Raw genomic sequence first — 24,479 nt, forward strand, 5'->3', positions numbered from 1 at the left:
TTGTCCAAGAAGGAGGTTCGGAGCTGGAGAGGGAGCGGAGGGTTGATGGAGAGCGAGCAAGTCTGGACAAGTGGATGGCTGAATGAAGAAGAGGAGCTGGTGTGGAGTCCTATGGATTCAGCGTGGGGTTTCCTGATGCGAAGCAAGACCTGAGGCAGTTTGTTCAAAAACATCCAAGAGTTACGAGAGTTCCAAAAAGTCACAATACACTAGGAGACCTAGAGACGAGTACAAGCGGCTAGAAACTACCAGTCAGTAGCAATCATCTGGCATCGAGCAGTGTTCACCATCCTCCTTAAGTATCCAACTCACTGATTAGCTGACAAGATGCAGCTGCCAACCGGAGAAGTTTGGGAGTCATCTGGTCTGAGTCTGGCCAGGTCAGATGGACCAGAACCACTGAAATCATCTAAATTGTTTGAATGGTGAGCTCATGGTCCAGAGGTCACATGGGTGAGAAGGTCACTTGTGATTTGGATCAATCAGCAGCCTTAAATGAGCATCTAAGATGATTGACTGAAAGTCTGACAAATAATACAATTGTGGGGTTTTTTTCTTTTGTTTTTGTTTAACCTGAAATAATGGGCCCCTAAACCTCATAGGCCCCTAAACCTCATAGGCCCCTAAACCTCATAGGCCTCTAAACCTCATAGGCCCCTAAACCTCATAGGACTCTAAACCTCATAGGCCCCTAAACCTCATAGGCCTCTAAACCTCATAGGCCCCTAAACCTCATAGGCCTCTAAACCTCATAGGCCCCTAAACCTCATAGGCCCCTAAACCTCATATGGCCTTAAACCTCATAGGGCATTAAACCTCATAGGGCCCTAAACCTCATAGGCCTCTAAACCTCATAGGCCCCTAAACCTCATAGGCCTCTAAACCTCATAGGCCCCTAAACCTCATAGGCCTCTAAACCTCATAGGGCCTTAAACCTCATAGGGCATTAAACCTCATAGACCCCTAAACCTCATATGGCCTTAAACCTCATAGGGCATTAAACCTCATAGGGCCCTAAACCTCATAGGCCTCTAAACCTCATAGGCCCCTAAACCTCATAGGCCTCTAAACCTCATAGGCCCCTAAACCTCATAGGGCCTTAAACCTCATAGGGCATTAAACCTCATAGACCCCTAAACCTCATATGGCCTTAAACCTCATAGGGCATTAAACCTCATAGGGCCCTAAACCTCATAGGCCATTAAAACTCATAGGCCCCTAAACCTCATAGGCCCCTAAACCTCATAGGGCCTTAAACCTCATAGGGCATTAAACCTCATAGGCCCCTAAACCTCATAGGCCATTAAACCTCATAGGCCCCTAAACCTCATAGGCCCCTAAACCTCATAGGCCATAAAACCTCATAGGCCATTAAACCTCATAGGCCATTAAACCTCATAGGCCCCTAAACCTCATAGGGCCTTAAATCTCAAAGGGCATTAAACCTCATAGGCCCCTAAACCTCATAGGCCTCTAAACCTCATAGGCCCCTAAACCTCATAGGCCCCTAAACCTCATAGGCCCCTAAACCTCATAGGCCATTAAACCTCATAGGCCATTAAACCTCATAGGCCCCTAAACCTCATAGGGCCTTAAATCTCAAAGGGCATTAAACCTCATAGGCCCCTAAACCTCATAGGCCTCTAAACCTCATAGGCCATTAAACCTCATAGGCCCCTAAACCTCATAGGCCCCTAAACCTCATAGGGCCTTAAACCTCATAGGCCCCTAAACCTCATAGGCCTCTAAACCTCATAGGCCATTAAACCTCATAGGCCCCTAAACCTCATAGGCCTCTAAACCTCATAGGCCCCTAAACCTCATAGGGCCTTAAACCTCATAGGGCATTAAACCTCATAGACCCCTAAACCTCATATGGCCTTAAACCTCATAGGGCATTAAACCTCATAGGGCCCTAAACCTCATAGGCCATTAAACCTCATAGGCCCCTAAACCTCATAGGCCCCTAAACCTCATAGGGCCTTAAACCTCATAGGGCATTAAACCTCATAGGCCCCTAAACCTCATAGGCCATTAAACCTCATAGGCCCCTAAACCTCATAGGCCCCTAAACCTCATAGGCCATAAAACCTCATAGGCCATTAAACCTCATAGGCCATTAAACCTCATAGGCCCCTAAACCTCATAGGGCCTTAAATCTCAAAGGGCATTAAACCTCATAGGCCCCTAAACCTCATAGGCCTCTAAACCTCATAGGCCCCTAAACCTCATAGGCCCCTAAACCTCATAGGCCCCTAAACCTCATAGGCCATTAAACCTCATAGGCCATTAAACCTCATAGGCCCCTAAACCTCATAGGGCCTTAAATCTCAAAGGGCATTAAACCTCATAGGCCCCTAAACCTCATAGGCCTCTAAACCTCATAGGCCATTAAACCTCATAGGCCCCTAAACCTCATAGGCCCCTAAACCTCATAGGGCCTTAAACCTCATAGGCCCCTAAACCTCATAGGCCTCTAAACCTCATAGGCCATTAAACCTCATAGGCCCCTAAACCTCATAGGCCATTAAACCTCATAGGCCCCTAAACCTCATAGGGCCTTACACCTCATAGGGCATTAAACCTTATAGGCCTCTAAACTTCATAGGCTTCTAAACCTCATAGGGCCTTAAACCTCATAGGGCCTTACACCTCATACGCCCCTAAACCTCATAGGCCATTAAACCTCATAGGCCCCTAAATCTCATACGCCCCTAAACCTCATAGGCCATTGAAACTCATAGGCCCCTAAACCTCATAGGGCCTTACACCTCATAGGGCATTAAACCTTATAGGCCTCTAAACTTCATAGGCCATTATACCTCATAGGCCCCTAAACCTCATAGGCCCCTAAACCTCATAGGGCCTTAAACCTCATAGGCCCCTAAACCTCATAGGCCTCTAAACCTCATAGGCCATTAAACCTCATAGGCCCCTAAACCTCATAGGCCCCTAAACCTCATAGGGCCTTAAACCTCATAGGCCCCTAAACCTCATAGGCCTCTAAACCTCATAGGCCATTAAACCTCATAGGCCCCTAAACCTCATAGGCCCCTAAACCTCATAGGCCATTAAACCTCATAGGCCCCTAAACCTCATAGGGCCTTACACCTCATAGGGCATTAAACCTTATAGGCCTCTAAACTTCATAGGCCTCTAAACCTCATAGGCCCCTAAACCTCATAGGGCCTTAAACCTCATAGGGCCTTACACCTCATACGCCCCTATACCTCATAGGCCATTAAACCTCATAGGCCCCTAAATCTCATACGCCCCTAAACCTCATAGGCCATTAAACCTCATAGGCCTCTAAACCTCATAGGCCTCTAAACCTCATAGGGCCTTAAACCTCATAGGCCTCTGGCCACAGCCCGCTTGGCCTGTGCATTAAGGCGGCATTGGCTGCACCTGCTGCTCCTCGTGGCCGACCTCACACTTCTGCTCCGCCTTAACAGGACCAGAGACCTGACAACCAACAGTTCTGAAAGAACCAGCAGAAGTCATCTTGGCTTTCTCAGTCACAAGAACCTCGCCAAAAGCAACCAAGAAAATGAGTCGTTGGGGGAATATGTGTGTATTACTCACTGTAATGTTAACTCTTCTGTTGATGTTGGTTTCGATATGAAACCCAAACAATGTAATCTTAAGAGCAAAGTCCTACAGTCATCTTCTACAGAAACTTCTGCCGAATCCTCACACATGTTCCCCACACAAATCACTGCAAACCACCTGCATGTTCACGCAGTTAATCACATGACACTTACACAGCTGGTCCCAAAGGTGCTTCCTCTTTACACTCCGTCTCTAGCTTCCAGCTCGGCTCAGCGCGCAGCCCCACCTACAAGCACTCTGCCGTCGTCGTGCACAAGCCCAGCTCCCAAATGGCTTTTAACTGTAGACGCGTGGATATCAGACACCACTCATTACAGTCATACACTCCATTTTCAGTCTGCTCCTCCTCCCTCCAACAAGATTGTGGAGACAAGACTCATATCACAGGAACAGTCTCGCCTTCGAGCTGGAGCTTCGGGAACTTCTAGTCAAACACAAAAACATGTGGAGAGACGTCTCCTGGCCAGCACGGACCTTCTGAATCCAAGCTAGTAGGAGGTAAACCGATGGACTAGACCCTCTGTGAACAGTCTGCTTTAGTTCCCTATAAAAGGGGAGGTGGAGGTGGAGCACATCTGTGCAGCTGGGGAAGTATGGCTCGGCTTCTCCCAGAAGCAGACAATGGTGTGGAATGGACCTTAATCATAGGTTGGACTCATGTTGGGGACTTTTGCCACGTCCCTGTCAGGTTTAAAGGGCTGCAATGCGTAGCGCTGATTGACACAGGCTCGACTGCCACACTGCTCAGGCCCGATATGTTTCCGGCAGGGACGCAGATGGAAGCCACATCCGTCAGACTTCGAACAGTGACTGGGGATTTAACTCCCATGCTGGGGCGGGGTCTGATGACCATCCAGGTGGGTGGCTTGTTAGTGGATCTTAAGTTGTGGGTTGCAGCTGTGCAAGATGAGTGCATATTAGGTCTGGACTTCTTGATGGCGCCTCGGTGTGTGCTGGACCTGGGGAAAATACACTGAAGTTCCCGGGGGGCCCCACGGTGCAGATGGTCCAACCTGCACAGTCCCAAAGCTTCGCTCCAGCATCGTCAAGTGCGACTGAGACCCATCAGGTGAAGGGCGTGCCCCAACAGGGGGGCCCGGCTGCGCCTCTGCCCCACACCCCCAAAGAGACTGGAGAGAATTCATTGTCTACACAAAACCATTTTCGCTGTACGTCGCAAACAGACATGACATGTATGCCTCTGCAGTGTTAATGCAGGACACATGCAGTGGACGTCGGAAACAACAGTGCAAAACTTGACAATGTGGCACAGGGAAGGCCACCTTGCTATCAAGGATTGGCTGCTTTGCATTATGCTTAGGAGAAAGCCTCAGTGATAACAATGGGATATCCTGTCACAATCTACACACATCATAAAATATCTGAACTGATCAACCGAGGAAAGTTTGTGTTAAACCAAGCAAGATTCCTGCAGTATATGCCACTACTGACATACCCTGACGTTGTCATAAAGAGGTGCACCACCACAAACCCTGCTAACTGTGTTCCCTGTGTTTGAAGGAGAACCACATTGCTACATAGCTGAAGTATCAAGATACACTAAGTTGAGACCTGATTTGGAATCTACTCCTTTCTATCATTCTGATGTCACCTATTTTGTTGATGGTTCATGTTTTAGAGACTACTTGGGAAACCATGCAGCGTTTGCCGTTGTGGAAAAAGTAGATGACAGATTTGAAACAGTAAAAGCTGAAAAGTGTAACCAACCCTGTTCTGCACAGCTAGTGGAACTCAAAGCCCTGACCGAAGCTTGCAAGTTGGCAAGTGGTCAGGTAGCAACTATCTACACTGACTCTGCATATGCACATGGTATTTTCACCTGTTTGGAAGTGTTGGAGACAAAAAGGTTTTAAGAAGATGGACGGTACTCCCGTCCTTCATGAAAAGCAGATCAACGAGCTGATCTCACCAATGATGCTTCCTTCGAAGCTGGCCATTGTAAAGTGCCCTACGCACCGCAAGGGTAACTGTGACATCATCAGAGGCAACAATGCAGCAGATGAGGCTGCAAGTCTGCCTCCAGGTGTGAAGAGGCCATTTTGACACCTGCAATATCATTAGAGCCTGTAATAACACCAGAAAACATAGTTTTGATTCAGGAAAAGGCAGAGAAAAGCGAACAGCAGTGTTGGAGAAAAAGGGGAGCAACAATGGCTCAAGCAGCTTGTGGAGATCCCACGAGGGCTTGATTGTTGCACCTGTCTCCTTGCTGACAATGCTAATTTCAGAAAGCCATGGTCCTGATCATTGTGGTCATACAGAGGTTCTGAAAAGACTTAACAAACAAGGTTACCGGTCACCATACCTAAAAGCAATGGTTGAGGAAGTAATAGATCAGTGTGACATTTGTGCTGAAAACAATGTAAAAAAGGGCATCACAGTCCCAGCGGGACACATTCCAGTGCCCAAAGGTCCTTTTAAACATTTGGTCATTGACTATGTTGACATGATTAAGTCTGTGCATGGGAAATGGTATATGCTGGTGATCATTGACAGATTTAATCGGTGGATTGAAGCCGTTCCCTCTAAAGATCTAGGTTCAGAAACAGTGGTTAAGTTTCTAGTCAGAGAAGTGATTCCTCAATTTGGCATTCCATCAGAGATAAGCTCTGACAATGGTCCTGCTTTTGTTGAAAAAGTCCTTGTGTGTTGCAACAACTAAGGATAAAGCAACAATTAGGATCAATTTATCACCCCCAGAGCCAAGGAATTGTTGAGCGAGCGAGTCTGACGTTGAAATCTAAAATCTGCAAAATCTGCACCTGCACTAACCTTAACTGGATTGATGCATTGCCGCTTGCCTTAATGAGCTATCGCATGCAAACTAACAGAAGCACGCATCTTTCACCTCATGAGGTTCTAACAGGCAGGCCATTGCCAGCTCCTTAGCTCAGAGGACCCCACAAGGGGCCCTCTTTGAGCAACTAGAGCTTGAATTCAAAAGCTGTATCAAGCAACTAACTATCATCCATAAAGCCATCTATTTGCAGGAAAAGAGAAAGGAGCTCGTCTCTAGCGCAGGCGCAGACAGGCCAGTGGTTCCTGGAGACCAGGTGTACATCAAAGTTTTCAGGAGGAAGTGGCACGAACCGCGGCGAGAGGGTCCCTACAAAGTGGTTAGAGCAACACCAACAGCAGTCCAGGTCGAAGGAGGATCAACGTGCACACCCGACACACTGCACGAAAGTTAAAGACAAAACTCAGGGCGGTATTGTGTCTGACTTAACCAAACGGCATGATGGCCGAGGAAAAGAAGGGCATGCTAAGCCTGTTAACTCTTTTGTTTTGGATAACACTAGGGGGTCTAATGGTTGTGCTGGAGGATGTGAAGATATAGACGATGGCTGAGGAGCAACTCGTTGACCCATCACAAGAGCATACGCCAAACGGCTTGGTCAACGATGAGACAGCACACCATGATCAAGTTAAGTACAATCCAGCAGGCCAGATGCAATATAGGTCAGCATCCTTGCCTGCATTCGACTTAGCAATTGTTAAAACTGGTGTAAAAACCCTGATTCCAAGCGATGTTTTGACCACAACTAAGACAAATGCAATCCCTGACGGTGTAACCACAGTTCCAAATAATGTTTTAACTACTAGCGCTACAACTACTGTAATCCCTGATGTTTTGACTACCACGATCCCTGTTAAAGATTGGTGGTTCAACTGGAGCTCTTCCTCTTTCTTACAGCTGGTGACTCCGCTAGTTTTAAGATCTAAAACAATGCCAATTAGCAAGTTGAGAAGCGTAACCACTAAGCCACCTGTTAGTACTACAACTCCCAGTGTAGGTGTAGCCATGAAATCTGGTTTTCCTACAGAAACCTCTGGTAGTAACTATGCTTGTAATCTTACTCGGGGAGGACAAAATGAACTAGAAGTAACCAATCGCAAAGCTGTACCTAAGCCAACATTTGGGCCAGTTAGACCTAGGTCCAGAAGAAACATAGGACCTATCTCCCCTAGGGCGAGCAGACCACTGCCTATAGAGGATAGGCTTTGGGATGTTGCCATGCAAAATAGTTGGTACAAATGGGCTTTGTATACAACGAGAGAAATGACTCCTAATGACTGCATAGTGTGCACTCAAGCACCTGGAATGCTACCTGAGGTTGTTCATGAAAAGTATACTTCTAGTGAATGTGCTATTGTGCAACGACGCACATGTAAGACTAGAGAGAAAATAGAGATCAATAAAAAGATTCCACCTCTTCTTCAATTGCCATTGTGTGGACTTCAATGCAGATTGCTCCATGGTACACGAGATAAGTACAAATATGTTAAAAAAATATGCAGACTATAACATCCTAGATAAATGTGCCAAATTTGCAATCCAAACAGACCAAAATGGTCCTCCAACAGACTACAAAATTGATTATAGTGCTGATAATAAATGTTTTACAAGTGAAGGTTTCGCTGATGATGGAGTTGATGTAGGTAATACATCTGTCAACTGTAAAGTCACTTGAGTATTAGCCTGGTTCCCGCACGCAAATATGACACCACTTCTTATTGACACCCCTGTTTGGTATGAAAACCCTGCAACTCTTACTCAGGATTGTGATGACATGTCGATGACGATTCCTACTCATGATCTACTAGGTGAGCAAGACATTCCAGTGGCCGACAGCTACTGGATGTGTGATGGTGATGTTCTTTTTTTTTTATTTTTTTCCCCCGTGTCCTGTCTGGCTGTGAAGCAAGCAGAATTGATGTCTGAATGCTGGTAACAAGCCTTACAGATTTACTCTCAGGTGGAGCATCAAAGCGTTTGCTTTTAATGTCACGCCTGATACTTAAAACTTTATTGTTATTGTTTCTGAATGCTTTGTAATTCCGACCAGACACGGAGACAGAGGTGAAAGAGAAAGGAAAAGAAAAGGTGGGGAGAGAGGGGGGGGGGGGGGGGGGGGGGGGTCCACAAAAATAAACAATAATGAACAAGAGTCTGCTTCTAGACCTGCAGAAAAAGACAAAAAAAAGCAAAAGGGCAAAAAAAATGGGGCACAACAACAATACAACAAGATCAAGCTATTACTGCGTCAACTTGATGAAGAAATATATAATCAACGTTGCTTAACTGAAGAATCACGATAATAAATCACAGTGCATTAAGTGCCCACCATAGTCTCAAGACATGTGTTTAACGTGCCCAAACCCATACTTTTGAGAGCACCATGTGAGCACCTGTGTGTGTACACGCGCTTGTTTATGTAAGGTTTCTCTATAGGAGCGTCCAACAGAGTGTGAGGGACCACAGATACGCCCCCCAAAGATGCGCAGGAGACGGGGGGAGCTCCAAGTCTCAGAGATCCAGGCGCTGCCCCAGAACACAGGAACCCCAAGGAGACTGCAACTAGAAAGGCCCCCGCCCCCCTCGAGAGGCACACAGGATCGCCCCGGGGGGCCACAACCAGCAGCGGGCAGAGTCCCGGGAGACATCAGCGGCAAGCCCTCAGGCCCGCCCGCAGCCTCCCACCCCCTAGCCGGCCGAGCCCGGGACCCAGCGACCCGGGACCCAGGGGCGACCACCCCCGCCGGGGACCCAGCAGAGCCCAGGGACCCAGACCCCACCAGGCAGCCACCGGGATCTATCAGGCAGATGCCAAAATCTTAAACCCCCAGACCCAGTTGCCACGAACACTCAGGCAGACCAAGGCACAACCCCTCACACCAGGTGTGGTAGGGGGAGGGGGGACGAAGATCTATATCATCAAAAGAAGTTCCAGGAGAGGGGAGGAGTCAAAGGCCCCACCTGACATATACAGTCATACACAAACACAGTCACACACTCCCTCCCTCATGCTCACACATGCACATACAACCAAAGACTTACAAAAATGCATGCCAGACACCCACTCATGCTCCCCATACACACCCTATTCACTCTGGTCCCGGTACTGCTGCACATTGGGTACAACATCACCGGTAACCAGAGTTTGACCCTTTCTGCTGGGGTACTGATGAGCAGGCTCCCCCGCCCAACGCTGAGCACAGCAATCTACCACCCCAGACCCCAACCAGACGGCCAGATCTCCCTCCTAGCCTCCAGCCCCAGGAAGCCAAGCAACAACAGAGGTGGCTAAGACCCCTAGTCTCCCTCCGCCTGCTCCAATATAGTGTTGTGTGATCATGACGTGTATTCCATGGCTGTGGTGAGTGGGCAGTGCGGGCATCATCCGGCATATGTCAGCTGATGCCACCGCACCACCCCACTTACACCCTCAGCCCTCGGTGTCTTAAGTGCGGTTTAAAATTGGAAGTGGGCAACGGCACCCGGGAGGAGGCTGAGATATCCCCCTGCCAAATGCCGTTGAATCTGCTCACTCCCAAGGCCCTAAGTGTGTGTTTGTGTGGAATGTCGTCAGTGGAAGTGTATAAGGTGCAAATAAAATTGGGGGGCAGGTTGCCACAGGAATGCGGAAATGGGGTCCATACCCGCACTCCCTGACTTGCCCACCCCCCAAGGTCCTATGTGTATGTTTGTGTGATGATGTGAGGGAGCAGGAGGAGAGAAATATGCGGGGATGGGGAGGAATGGCTGGTTGGGCTGGTGATGGTGATGTTCTAATGAATGTTTTGCCAAGTTTTTGGGTTGGTTTGTATACGCTAGTGCGTATGAAAGTTCCAACGACTATCTTGCATGAAGGTGTGAGTGAATTACTTCAGTTGGAGACTACCAATAGAAGTAGGACAAAGAGGTATGATGTGTTTGATCATAAAGTACATTTAAATGCCATAGGGTTGCCGACAGGAATTCCCATAGAATTTCAAGCAAGAGATGAGGTAATAGCTGGTGTAGAGTCAATTCTTCCTTGGATAACAATAAATAAGAATGTGAAATGGATCAACTATGTTTATTTCAATCAGCAAATAATCTTAAATTACACAGTAAATAACCTCAGCCTCCTAGGTGAACAACTTCATGCCACAGTCACAATGACTTTGCAGCACGACCAGGCTTTGGACTGGTTGTTGGCTGAGAGGGGTGGGCTCTGTAAGTTTCTAAACTCAAATGGGCAAGAATGTTGCACTTACATTCCGAGTAATACGGCTCCTGATGGTGCATTTACTGAAGGTATGAGGAAGTTGAAAGATTTAAAGATAGAGCTGAAGGAGAATGCAGGCAGGGAAAGCTGGTTCTTAGACCTCTTAGCCCTCAAATTGGGTCAGTGGGGAGCTATTTTTGTAAAGGCAGGAATTAGTGCAATAGTGGTACTAATTCTGACTTCTCTATTGGCATGTTGCATCCTACCTGTTGTGTGGAGACTGTGGGAGCGAACTCTGGCTGCCCAAATGAACCTTGCTGCTTCGTCTCAATACGTGCAAATGGAAATGGCTGCATTGGACTCGACACGATTCCCGATGTGTCTGGAGAACGGGACGGCTGTGGAGTAATCCTTGCGTCTCGTAAGGAATGTTGTTGATGTTGTTACATGTACTCGACTAAAGCCTGATTCATGCTTCTCCGTCTGCGTCAGTGCAGAGACACACAACGTCCTTGCAGGCCTGCCGGAGAGCTCCACAAGGACGGACGGAGTCAAGCTCTCTTTTCTAAACATCCGTCAGCCGAGATGGACAAAGCAAGCTTGTGATTGGTCAGGACGCCGCTGTTGTCTACAGTCCATTGCGCCCTCAAAAACAGAAAGAGAGCCGAGGATAACAAGCGGCAGACACGGAGAAGCTTGAAGAATACCTCGCGTAAAAACTCTAAAAACATGAACATTTAATTCTCCGTGACTGGAGGAGTGAAAAGATGCGCAGCAAGCATTTTATTTGTAGATGGAAATGACAGGAAACGTGGGTTTAGAGGTGACGAGCGCATGAAGAGGTGGAGAATGAGAGACAAATTTGTCTGTGTTAAAAAGTGTCTTATATACAAAAAACATAATATAAACACACTATCTTGGACGATACATGACAGGATACCACAGAGCAGCGCTACGCCCTCTACTGTCCTTCCGGGCAATTGCTTTGCAACACTCCCCAGGAGACGGAGAAGTATGAGAGCAAAACGCTTCCGCCAATCCGTGCGTGTCTGTCCCTTGCAGAGCTGACGGAGAAGCATAAACCAGGCTTAAGGAATCAGCCTCAAAGTCCTCTTCCAGCGACAAGACCCCTGCAGCAGTCATCAATAAAACTGAACTTGATTCTTGTGTTTTTCTTTACTCCATTTTTTTTCAGCTCTGCAACTGGGACTCTGACTCCTTTCTCTATTTTGGTTGAGCAGTTGTGTTATTACATCAAGTATATTCATTACGCTCACTGTTATGTTTTCAGTAGGTGTAGCCACAGCTACATCACTTAGTTGTTTAGTCATATCCACGTCAATCATTTATTTCATAAAATTTTGTATTTTTAATCGCATATTCACATACAGTTACTGGTTGAAATGTTGCTAAGGGTAATTATACTCGATTATACTCATGATTTTTATTCTCTGTTGAAAGGTTTAATTGGTTCATTTTCTCTTATGTGTGTTCTTTTGTTGATTCAATGTTGCCTGATGTCTGCCATATACTTAGGCTAGACTTGTATGCTCACTCTGTGCTTTATGTGATCGTCCTGTTTGGGCCAGGAGGTCAAGAAGGAATTTTTCCTGTTAAGAGCTGCAGGCAGGTTTTCGCCTTCTTACAGTGTGTGCGTACATTTTGATGTATTGATGAGTTGGTTAAAGACGTCACATTACAGCTATTACTTACTTCAAGTCTATGTACTAATCAAGTGTTGACCTGCAGTTACTTGGTCATTACATATATACATGTGTGGTTTAGTTACAGGTCGCATTGTGTTTGTCATTTATTCGTTTAAAATTAATTTAGTATGTTATTTAGCCAGTTTGTTTTTGGGGGTGGACATCCCCATGGGGGGATTGTAGGAGCCAAGAGCTGTGTTCCATGTATGTGAGGTTTAGCATCCTGTTTTCAGTCCAGTTTGCACAATTTCCAGTAAGACTAACATTTATCATGAATGTTTATCGGATGTCAGCACCAGATGGTTCCTGCCTTGTTGCATGGAAAAGTCTCCCCAAACAGTTTCCAATTCATGTGTGTGTGAGGCCCGTTTCCTAAACTGTGCAGGAGTGACGTCAGTAAAAAGTATAACTGGAATCGCATTCTCGGTGTAGACAGGCTTTTTGGAAGATCCAGCCGGAGGCCTGTTGCGTCCTGGCTGAACGCTGTCCCAAAGTTACTGGTGATGTATTGCTGAACTGTACAAATAAAAAGCCCCACGCTGTAAGGACAAAGTTGTCTCATTCTCTTGTGTTTTGATAAGGAAAAGAACCACAAGGGAAGTCTGGGTCTCCCTACTTGGGCCACTGCCCCTGCAAACCGACCCCAGATAAGTGGCCGAAAACAGATGGATTGATGGATCATCAAATAATTATTGACTAATAAATTGTCTGAATAATTTTCCACTTACTGTCCATTCTCAGATAGCCGTTGAGCAGTTGGAAGAGGGGGAAACTGTACCAGCTGTCAGGTGGCTGAACTTCGAGGGCTGCATCCATGTCGGTTGAGTAGAGACACAGAAAGGTCTCAGCGTGTTCCACCATCAGGTCTGACCACCATGCAAAAGCCTTCAGGAAGAAAGTAGAACAGACACAAGCAGAGGAAACAAAATGACTGAAATAAATCAGAGTGAAAACCAAATAGATGAGTTCTTCCGAACATGTTTTACATCATTTATATTCTTAGTAACAACTATTGCAAATGGTCTGTGGAAGATGCTAGAACCTGGGCCCTCATTTATCAAAAGTTCTTAGAAACTGTCTTACGTTCCTTCCTACGAAAAAAATTTAGAAATGTGTGTACTAACAGTCAAAACCTGATTCATTAAACAAATCTCGTAGGCATGTTCCTCCGCAACCGTCGTCGTCGTCTTCCTCCGCTTATCTGGGTCCGGGTCGCGGGGGCAGCATCCCAACTAGGGAGCTCCAGGCCGTCCTCTCCCCGGCCTTGTCCACCAGCTCCTCCGGCAGGACCCCAAGGCGTTCCCGGACCAGATTGGAGATGTAACCTCTCCAACGTGTCCTGGGTCGACCCGGGGGCCTTCTGCCGGCAGGACATGCCCGAAACACCTCCCCGGGGAGGCGTCCAGGAGGCATCCTGACCAGATGCCCAAACCACCTCAACTGGCTCCTTCCGATCCTGAGGAGCAGCGGTTCTACTCCGAGTCCCTCCCGAATGTCCGAGCTCCTCACCCTATCTCTAAGGCTGAGCCCGGCCACCCTACGGAGGAAACTCATTTTGGCCGCTTGTATCCGCGATCTCGTTCTTTCGGTCATTACCCAAAGCTCATGACCATAGGTGAGGATTGGGACGTAGATCGACCGGTAAATCGAGAGCCTGGCTTTCTGGCTCAGCTCCCTCTTCCCCACGACAGATCGGCTCAGCGTCCGCATCACTGCAGACGCCGAACCAATCCGCCTGTCGATCTCCCGATCCCTCCTACCCTCACTCGTGAACAAGACCCCAAGATACTTAAACTCCTCCACTTGAGGTAGGACCTCTCCCCCGACCCGGAGGTGGCAAGCCACCCTTTTCCGGTCGAGAACCATGGTCTCAGATTTGGAGGTGCTGATCCTCATCCCAGCCGCTTCACATTCGGCCGCGAACCTACCCAGCAAGAGCTGAAGGTCAGAGCTGGATGAAGCTAGGAGGACCACATCATCCGCAAAAAGCAGAGACGAGATTCTCCTGCCACCAAACTCGACACTCCACACCACGGCTGCGTCTAGAAATTCTGTCCATAAAAGTGATGAACAGAACCGGTGACAAAGGGCAGCCCTGGCGGAGTCCAACCCTCACTGGGAACAGGTCCGACTTACTACCGGCTATGCGGACCAAACTCACGCTCCTCTGGTAAAGGGACTGAATGGCCCTTAACAGAAAGCCACCCACCTCATACTCCTGGAGCGTCCCCCACAGGGTGCCCCTGGGGACACGGTCATAAGCCTTCTCCAAATCCACAAAGCACATGTGGATTGGTTGGGCAAACTCCCATGCCCCCTCCATCACCCTTGCAAGGGTATAGAGCTGGTCCACAGTTCCACGGCCAGGACGAAAACCACATTGCTCCTCCTCTATCTGAGATTCAACTATCGATCGGACCCTCCTCTCCAGTACCTTGGAGTAGACCTTTCCAGGGAGGATGAGGAGTGTGATCCCCCTATAGTTGGAACACACCCTCAGGTCACCCTTCTTAAAGATGGGGACCACCACCCCGGTCTGCCACTCCCTAGGAACTGCCCCCGATGACCACGCAATGTTGTAGAGACGTGTCAACCATGACAGCCCTACAACATCCATAGCCTTGAGATACCCAGGACGAACCTCATCCGCCCCCGGGGCTCCGCCGCTGTGTAGTTGTTTGACTACCTCAGCAACTTCTGCCCCCGAGATCGGACAGTCCATCCCCAGGCCTCCCAGCTCTGGTTCCTCCTCGGAATGTGCATTGGTGGGATTGAGGAGCTCCTCAAAGTATTCCTTCCACCGTCCGACTATAGCCTCAGTTGACGTCAGCAGCTCCCCATCCCCACTGTAAACAGTGTGAGCGAGTTGCTGCCTTCCTCTTCTGAGGCGCCGGACAGTTTGCCAGAACCTCTTTGGAGCCGATCGATAGTCTTTCTCCATGGCCTCACCAAACTCCTCCCACGCCCGAGATTTTGCCTCGGCAACTGCCACTGCTGCACCCCGCTTGGCTATCCGGTACCTGTCTGCTGCCTCCGGAGACCCACAGACCAGCCACGCCCTGTAGGCCTCCTTCTTCAGCCTGACGGCTCCCCGAACCTCTGGTGTCCACCAGCGGGTACGGGGGTTGCCACCACGACTGGCACCGGCCACCTTACGACCACAGCTAGCAACAGCCGCCTCGACAATCGCAGAGTGGAACAAGGCCCACTCGGACTCAATGTCCCCCACTGCTCTCGGGACGTGGTCAAAGCTCTGCCGGAGGTGGTAGTTGAAGACCGTCTTGACAGGTTCTTCTGCCAGGCGTTCCCAGCAGACCCTCACTATGCGTTTGGGTCTGCCAGGTCTACGCGGCATGTTCCCTTGCCATCTGATCCAACTCACCAACAGGTGGTGATCAGTTGACAGCTCCGCCCCTCTCTTCACTCGGGTGTCCAAAACATACGGCCGCAGGTCAGATGATACGACTACAAAATCTATCATCGACCTGTGACCTAGGCTGCCCTGGTACCAAGTGTACCGGTGGGCATCCTTATGTTCGAACATGGTGTTCGTTATGGCCAAACTGCGGCTTGCACAGAAGTCCAATAACAAAACACCGCTCGAGTTCAGATTAGATGGGCCGTTCCTCCCAATCACACCCCTCCAGGTCAAGCTGTCATTGCCCACGTGAGCAATGAAGTCCCCCAGCAGGACAATGGAGTCCCCTGATGGAGCACTATCTAGCACTCGTCCCAGGGACTCCAAAAATTGTGGGTACTCTGAACTGATATTTGGCCCATAAGCAACCGCAACCGGCTGATGATAAATTCCACCTAGGGAAAATTTGTAGTTATTGAAATTTCTGAGATATTTTTTCCCATGTCAATAAATTTGATAATGAAAAAATTAAAATATGTGTGTAGGTTGGCAGCGTTCATGCACTTTAAGAAGCTGTACCACCTTGAGACACGAAAAATTGTGACTCAACGTAATACATGTGACAGCCCCATCTAGTGGACAACTTTTGTTTCTGCACATACCTGAAGTTATCGTCCATTTATCGTTATCGAGGTGATACCCTCAATATATCGTGATATCACAGATAGTCATCATCAGCTGTCATCACAGCTGTGTGGAATGCTTTCACTCCCGTTTCGCGTCAGACGAGTTCGTGAGTAGAATGCCACTATTACATTGAGGGAGATGGCCGATCACTGCTGATGTCAGAAGATATTGCTGTTTGAAAGATACTGCTGTTAGAAAAGTCATTCAAAGATGCCGTTACTGTGAGAATGCCCCCACAAAAGAAAGGCTCGACATCGAAGGAGTTCGAGGAAATAAAGTTCCCCCTCCATTCCCTGTGCACGGATGTGACTGCAGTCAGAGAGCAGCAAGAGCAGCTTCTGGGGCTACTGGAGGAGGTGAAACGACTACGCCTAAAGAACACGAAAAAGGATCAATGCATAGTGGATCCCGAGCGGTGAGTGGACGAGCTGGAGCAATACTCCCGCATGAATGATGTGGTCATCACAGTGTGACGTCCAGGAATGGTCAGTTTTGACCTACAGATTGATCTACATGCCACTGGTCATCTACAGACCTAATTACACCCTCTCAGGTGGATTTTACATTCTACCATCCAACAAGCCACAAGGTTCTGCAAACCTTGTTGACATTTCAGGAGGAGCAAGATGTTAGCCTGTGTTCCCAAACAAAGCCTTCTCTTGACAACACCGCAGGATTGCTCACTCTCATGAAAAAGGAACTTTTACAACCCATAAGTTAAATAATCATTAAATAATAACATGGTTGAATGAACAAATGTTATACGAATACTAATGAAATTGTTTGATTAATATGTGGTTAAATTACTGTGGCTGAAATCAATTTTATTATTACCATGAAACACTTTGGTGTGTAATGTCCAGAAATGGTCAGTTTTGACCTACATATTGTCCTACATGCCACTGGTAATCTGCAGACCTAATTTTATTCTCCAAGGTGGATTTTACACTTTACCTTACTACAAGCCCAGAAGGATACTGCAACCTTGTTGACATTTCAGGAGGAACACGTTGTCAGCCTGTGTTCCCAAGCAAAGCCTTCTTTTATAACACCACAGGAGTGCCCACTCTATAATAGGAGGACTGCTTCAGCTTATATGAGCTGATCATTCATGAAATGAAATAAATTATTGCATTGAATGATTTATATATATGGTAATCAGTAATGTTTGATATGACAAGGCAATCGTCACCTGCACTCAGACACAAGGACAAATTAAATTTGTTAAACTCATGACACATAGATATTTTTTTACCCCAGATCAGAGCATCCGGTATCTCAAGAAGGCGTGATGTTCTGAGGTTTCTTGGTAATATCCCTTAACATGGCATGCTTAACATGAGAATGTCGCATTCCAGCTTTCCATCATTCAGTGCTAGAGAAGGAGCTACGGAACGGCCGTCCGAAGCTAAAACTCTTAACCCAGAGCATTTTTGGCAAGTGGCCAAAACCCTGCTAAAAGCTGCCTACTGCTGACACAGCAAATGGTTCCTGCAGAACAAACCTGATATTGTTCCGGCTCCCTAAGAGTCCTCCTAGACGCAAATGGTTCCATCCATCTGTTGTGACCTGGAAAACATCTGTGGACTGGAGAGTCGGTGCTGCTACAGCCCTCTGCACCCGGAGCTCTGTCCACGTCCAGCCCAGGCATCCACGCACACACACAGACAGTAACGGACCTCTCTGTACTTGCCTCACTGTTGCTCATGTTTCTTCAGCTCGCCTCTTTATAAAGTTACTTTAAAGTTATTTAAAGTAACTTTTTTCGTAACGTACGTGGTGCATTTGACAAGACAGAGCTGAAAACAGCTCGTGCTGCGTCAGTCACTGCCTCCGCTCCGGGTTTTTCCTCTCTCTCTCCTCTTCCTCAGGATCCACTCCCTCGTTCCTACTCACTCTCTCTCTTTCTTTACATTTTTTAATCACAATTGTCTAATTGTTGCTCATTTTAAATAAATTTCAATCATTTTCTAAATTCTTTTTTCTATTTTACACATTTTGTTTTTGTGAAACGCCCCGTGATTTTTATCTTGAGAGGCGCTATAGAAAAGATCTCTCTCTCTCTCTCTCTCTCTCTCTCTCTCTCTCTCTCTCTCTCTCTCTCTCTCTCTCTCTCTCTCTCTCTCTCTCTCTCTCTCTCTCTCTCTCTCTCTCTCTCTCTCTCTCTCTCTCTCTCTCTCTCTCTCTCTCTCTCCATGCACTTAAATATCTCTCTCTCTCTCTCTCTCCATGCACTTAAATATTAATGTTCTGATTTTATTGAAAAACTTGTTCTGTGATAGCTTCTTTACTATTGTGATCAAATACATTTAATCTCAACTCTGAGGCTGCTCTGTAAATAGTTTTCAAATAAACAATACACATAGCAACTTGTGATCAGACTTAAAATAACGTATTGATGTAAACCACACCCACTTCCGGTTAAACTACACCCACTTCCGGGTTCGGCCACGCCCACTCCGAGTACAGATACAGATAATTTAGATGGTTGAACAGATACAGATAGTGGTGTACTCACTCATCCCTAGTTAACGTGTCATGTATTTAATTGTTTAGAAAATAAATTATTACTTTTTATGAACCTGACTCTGTCTGAATTTTTACGAAGTGTGTTTGATCCCTGAAAATACAAAGAATCCTAGAATCTTCTGATTAATAATCCAAAGACCAAGCAGGTTAACATTCTATATTTATATAGAATATCATATCTTATTGGTCATACATAAAGGTAATATATTAAGCTTAAAAGCAACAATATTTACTCCTACATATAATGGCGAGCCAGCCTATCTTATCCAAATCAATAAACACTTTGTGCTATTTCTGACTTATTAAACGGTGTTTAAGTGCGCTGACCAAGATGGAGCTTCCGTCTCCTCACTCTTCTTTCCTCTCCGAAAGGGAGGTTTATCTTGCAGTACACTGACTCTTTGTGAGACGGAGCTCCCGTCTCTCTTCCTCTCCCCTGGCCGACAGCCAGAGGAGCATAAGAGGTCATAAGCGTTTGCTTTCAAATCATTTAACACTAGAACTACCAGGATTTTCTGACCCCCTCCGCTCTACCGGAGGTAGCCAAATGGCTCCTTGGTTTGAAAATCACAACTCAATCACTGACAATCAGTGTTGGGTAAGTTACTTCAAAACTGTAATGCATTAAACTTGTTACCCTCATTTTAAAATAATTCATTACATTACAATATTACTGAGTTTAAAATGTAAGGCATTACACTACTTTTGCATTACTTTAAGTTACTTTCACCAAAACAACTTCAATATGAATCTGGTCATGTGACGCTCAGTGAGCTCATGATATATATGTGGAAAGTGATGTGGTGTCTGAGCTAGGATTGCTGTTAAAAACAGTCAGATATAATAACAGTGCTTTAACATGATTGTTTATTAAATAAAAGCAACAACAATCTGTACTCTCAGCACGCTGCCATCTTATATTAACTGATCAGGGAGTGAGGTGGTGGGGGCTCCAAGCCTATTTGCCTTGGTCCCCAAATGCCTTGATACGGCCCTGGATGTGGGACTGACTTCTGGGGTGATCTTGGGCGACGGTGGCACAGGAGTTAAGTGCTCACCCCATAATCGAAAGGTTGCAGGTTCGAGCCCCGCTCAGTCTGTCGCTGTCGTTGTGTCCTTGGGCAAGACACTTAACCCACATTGCCTGCTGGTGGTGGTCGGAGGGACTGGTGGCGCCAGTGCTCGGCAGCCTCGCCTCTGTCAGTGCGCCCCAGGGCAGCTGTGGCTACATCGTAGCTCATCCCCACCAGTGTGTGAATGTGTGTGAATGGGTGAATGACTGGTTGTGTTGTAAAGCGCCTTGAGGGGTTCCATGACTCTAGAAGGTGCTATATCAAATACAGGCCATTTACCATTTATCTGATTCTATCACATGTATAAATATTAAATGCTTATATATTATTGCTTCTCACTAGTAAAAAATGTGTATTAGGGGTAAATCTACCTACTTTTTTTCTTTTAAAGCACTTTGTTTTGTTTTCTTGATTTTATTTGAATAATTTCCTGCCCTTTCTCTCTCTAACCTTCCTGGATGCTGTATGGCTTCTCCCTCTTCCAGAAAAACTGTTTCCTAGATTTCCTATTTTCTAACTAATCAGCCAAAGGGATCTACTGAAAGCAAAAAAAAAAAAAAAAAAAAAAAAGGTGAATGTGCGCTGCGCTCCAGCAGCAATGAGTTGGGGCACAGATTATGAACTCAGCTGAAAAGTACATGAAGTACCAGAGAATATGGGCTGATATAAACGATCGCAAAAAAATTACTTTGTTTTGGTGGAGCGATTTTGTGAATATAGCAGGACGCAGCTGGAGTATTTGAGCCATTACCGCTTCGTCCTCTCTGCTCATAAAATGCCCGCAAAGCTGAGTCCACAAATGACGTAATATATGTGGATACTGGATCTTTTTTCAGGCTTCCGGTATTTTGAATTTTTAGGAAACCCACATCTTGATTCTGGGTTTAAAAATGCATTGTAATTACCACGTTACTGACAATTGTACCGAGTAAATATTACCATTTTCTTCTCCTGGCAGTCATAGAGCACAGACGCACAGACGCTTCTGCTTTGCTGTCTGTCTACAGAGCGCTTCTCTGCATTTCCTCTGGAAATCACTACTTTTCAGAAATGGATTTAATTAATTGGTCATTCAACGCGATTGATAAGATTTTTTCTACGATGAGAACGGGGGAGGGGGCTCCCACTTGCCCTCATGGGACACACGCAGCGGGATATATGCTCGATTCCTGGAAGGAGTGGAAGGTCGCCTGTCTCTCTCAGCTGTCCATTGAGGACGTTGAAGATATGTGGATATTTGGCCTGATGATCACTGGATTTCTTCTGATTGGAGTGGGAGGATATCTGGTTTTCTGAAAAATTGGGAAGACGGGAGCGATTGGAGGGCGACCCGCATCCATGGGAAGCACCGTCCGGGCGGAGACCTCACAGACTGGGACGTTACTCGAGGTGAACCGTAAGCTGGACAATGTCTTAGCTACGTTACCGGTGTTAGTGCGCAAAATGGATGTCATCTCGGAGAGGGTAAGCGGATGGTGAGGAGATGTTTAATAACCCGAATTGGCTTCACTGAAGGACTGGAATGACCAGTTACCGACTGAAGGCAGAGGGGAAAATTATCTCTGCCTGACCCAAACACAGTCTTGTTATCCTAATCTGACGCCAAGGCAGCCTTGGAGCTGCAAATAATCATCCCCCACAAAGGAAGGAATTGAGACAGATGCTGTGGAACCCATCCTACCCCCCCTGGCCCTGGATAAACAGGATCCCAGCTCCCCTCCTCCCTATCGGAGTCTCATGTTGTGAATGTTGAAGTTCGTGCTTATATGTTTGAGGTGTTTTTTTGCATAGTACAGCTACGCCCTGTCGGGAGTAACTCTGGTATGCCCCCCCCCCAACTTATCCTCATGTAATTCCTTTTCATCTATTAAGGTAGCGCAACTCGTGTTGCGAATGACCGCAGTCACCAATACTTGTCATGTGTCTTGCCCATATATGTCTGATCTCTGAATTGTGTGTACTGAAACTCTATTTCGTTTCTCTGTATAGCCCCCTTCAGACAGGCCATGAAAAACGGAAATGTTCCGGACTCTGTCCGTAAGACCTTTGTGTCTGAATACAAACATCCGGATAACGTGTTCCGGAATTTTACTGGACGAAGCCCCTAGTAACAGGTCCGGACTTGTTACGGACAGGGTGGCTGCTTCAGACTGGTGAGGTAGAGTTCCGGACAAGGGGGAGGGGGAGGAGGAGGGGACCGGGGGACGCTGTGCGCACCTAGATAGCCCGCTCCTGTAGCATGCGGCGAACCACGGCAGCTCGCCTCCTACGGTACCGCCTAGATGCGCAACGGAGCGCTTCACACCGCTTCAGTGATTCCTTTAACCATTGAGCTTCATCATCCAGGTCTCTTATGCGTCTTCGTGTGCGCAGAATTATGCTTAAGCGCCTCGTGATTTTTATCTTGAGAGGCGCTATAGAAATGATATTTTCTTCTTCTTCTTCTTCTTAACATAAGTCCGATTCTCCGCCCCCACCCCACCCCCGTCAGACATCTGGAACTTTTCCCTGATGTGTGAACGCAGCCGAAAGGACAAGTTCCAGTACAAAAGTGGTGTGTCTGAAAACACAGTTCCGGTTAAAAACCGGATTGAATTGTCCGCAAATGTTCCAAAATGTCTATATGAAAAGGGCTCATGTCTTGCACATGTGGTAGAAATGACAATAAATGCTTCTCCTTCTTCATCATCTTCTTCTTCTTCTTCTTCTTCTTCTTCTTCTTCTTCTTCTTCTTCTTCTTCTTCTTCTTCTTCTAATGCCTTACATTACCACATTACAGCAAAATGCAATGCATTACAGTAATTAATTACTTTTGAACTGCGTAACTCCCAACACTGCAGACAGTTAGCTGCCTTTCATTTGTAGCCATGATCTGTGAAGAGCTCAGACAATGGCCCATTGGAATGCGGAGGAATGTTGGGGAACTTGAAAATTCTCAGTCATTTAGGTTGGTCTCATTTTGTTTGCCTCTTGAGCCCTTTTAGCCCTGGTAGAAAATGACTCACAAGCTCTTTTTACAAGACACACTGTGCCGTCAAATGGCGTAACATTACCGCAACAGTGTGTTTTATAAACACGCCATGCTGGCATGGCATTGTGCGAATTTTGCTGCATTCGCGTGGTAGTAATATTGCGGTAATTGTCTGTCCTATAAATGGTGATTGCGCCTTGGCACAACAGAGGAAGAAGTCAAATAACGTAGCAAATGTGCGGCGTCCCCTGACCGAAAAGAGTATACAAACCATGTAAACATGGGAAAGTTAGTAAACAACCAGCGGACATGGCTAATTGGAGTGACAACGAAATCTGTGAACTTCTGTCTTTACCAAGCCCCCACAATGCGGCTCTAAAATTGAGTCAAACCCGGAAGTACCAAAAATTGCAGTTCCACCCTCATCCACTGGGGGCTGGTATCAGAAGCGAGCAAATCCTCATTGACTCCCATGTTAAAAATACCAATTTCACAGCAGAAATAAACATGTTTACAGCCTGGTACCAAACATGTTTTTGGTTTAAATGATCTAGTTTACACTCATGACAACTCTGAGGGGGGTGAATTTTTTTCTCACTCTTCTGTTTAAGTGTATTAAAAGCCTAAAATTCTGTATAATTAATGAGCATCAGACCCACGTGACCACAGAGCTAGCTCCGTGGAAAGGCCTCAGTAGAGCCTCGGTCTGGCTTGGAAACTGCTCCGGGATTTTGAGTCTCTGTGTTTGTGTATTATTTTTAGGATATTTTTTGTGCAATTGCTGGACAAAATGACTTGCTGTGGCATTAATTGCACCAATAGAGCGTCCAAGGAGTCTCCACTTCATTTTTTTCGGTAAGTAAAATTATATTTATGTATTTTAGGTCACTGCCGAGCTGAGCTTAGATTTTAACATGTACTGTTTAACCATGAAATTTAAATGTAATAGGGTAAAACCCAGTGCATTTAACGTAATGCTGCACTTTAGAAAATGGGTTGAAATATAACATGTTGGTGGAGCTGGGTTCCCACTATCGGCTTGTGGAGCGCTCGGGAGACCAATGTTTTCCACCCGGTTCTCCCCTCCCGGCATCTCGGCGCATCTCTGTCTGATCGCAGCTTCTGTCTGCTGCGAGGGCTGCCGGCCGGCTTGTGGTTCTCCCCTCCCCGCAGCTCTTCGCATCTCTGTCTGATCGCGGCTTCTGTCTGCTGTGCGGCTGCTGGCTTTCAGCAGCTTTCGGGAGACTGTTCCACCCGGTTTTACCCAGAAGTCAGCCCGGCGTATCTCTGACTCAGTTGCTCTGGTGTTGTGCAGAGTTAACTCCGGTTGTAGCTAGGTTGCTACCTCCGTTAGCTTAGCTCCCACCTCCGCGTTAGCTTTGGGTTAGCTTCAGGTTAGCTAGTAGCTAGTTCGACCGGGTGTCGACAGTTGATCCCAGCCTTACAGCCCCACCCTCAGCCCCACCTCTCTTCCCTTTTGTGGAATTGTCTGGGCTTGACAGAACCTGTGACACGGTCAAAATGGCGGTG

General features: G+C 46.8%; 1 protein-coding gene across 4 annotated transcripts in view; it reads right to left on the minus strand.

The window, feature by feature from the left end:
* Positions 1-24,479, minus strand: part of LOC107373568 (calcium-dependent secretion activator 1) — a 603,181-nt gene that overhangs the window by 297,750 nt on the left and 280,952 nt on the right. For all 4 annotated transcript variants that reach the window (XR_011520070.1, XM_070549106.1, XM_070549105.1 and 1 more), the window contains one exon: positions 13,060-13,216. Coding sequence is in view for 3 of the 4 variants with exons in the window: in XM_070549106.1 (XP_070405207.1) it covers positions 13,060-13,216 (157 nt within the window). In the remaining variant the exon portion in view is untranslated. The remainder of the gene's footprint in view (positions 1-13,059; positions 13,217-24,479) is intronic.

This window comes from Nothobranchius furzeri, chromosome 3 (genome assembly GCF_043380555.1).
Source record: "Nothobranchius furzeri strain GRZ-AD chromosome 3, NfurGRZ-RIMD1, whole genome shotgun sequence".
Lineage (NCBI taxonomy): Eukaryota > Metazoa > Chordata > Actinopteri > Cyprinodontiformes > Nothobranchiidae > Nothobranchius > Nothobranchius furzeri.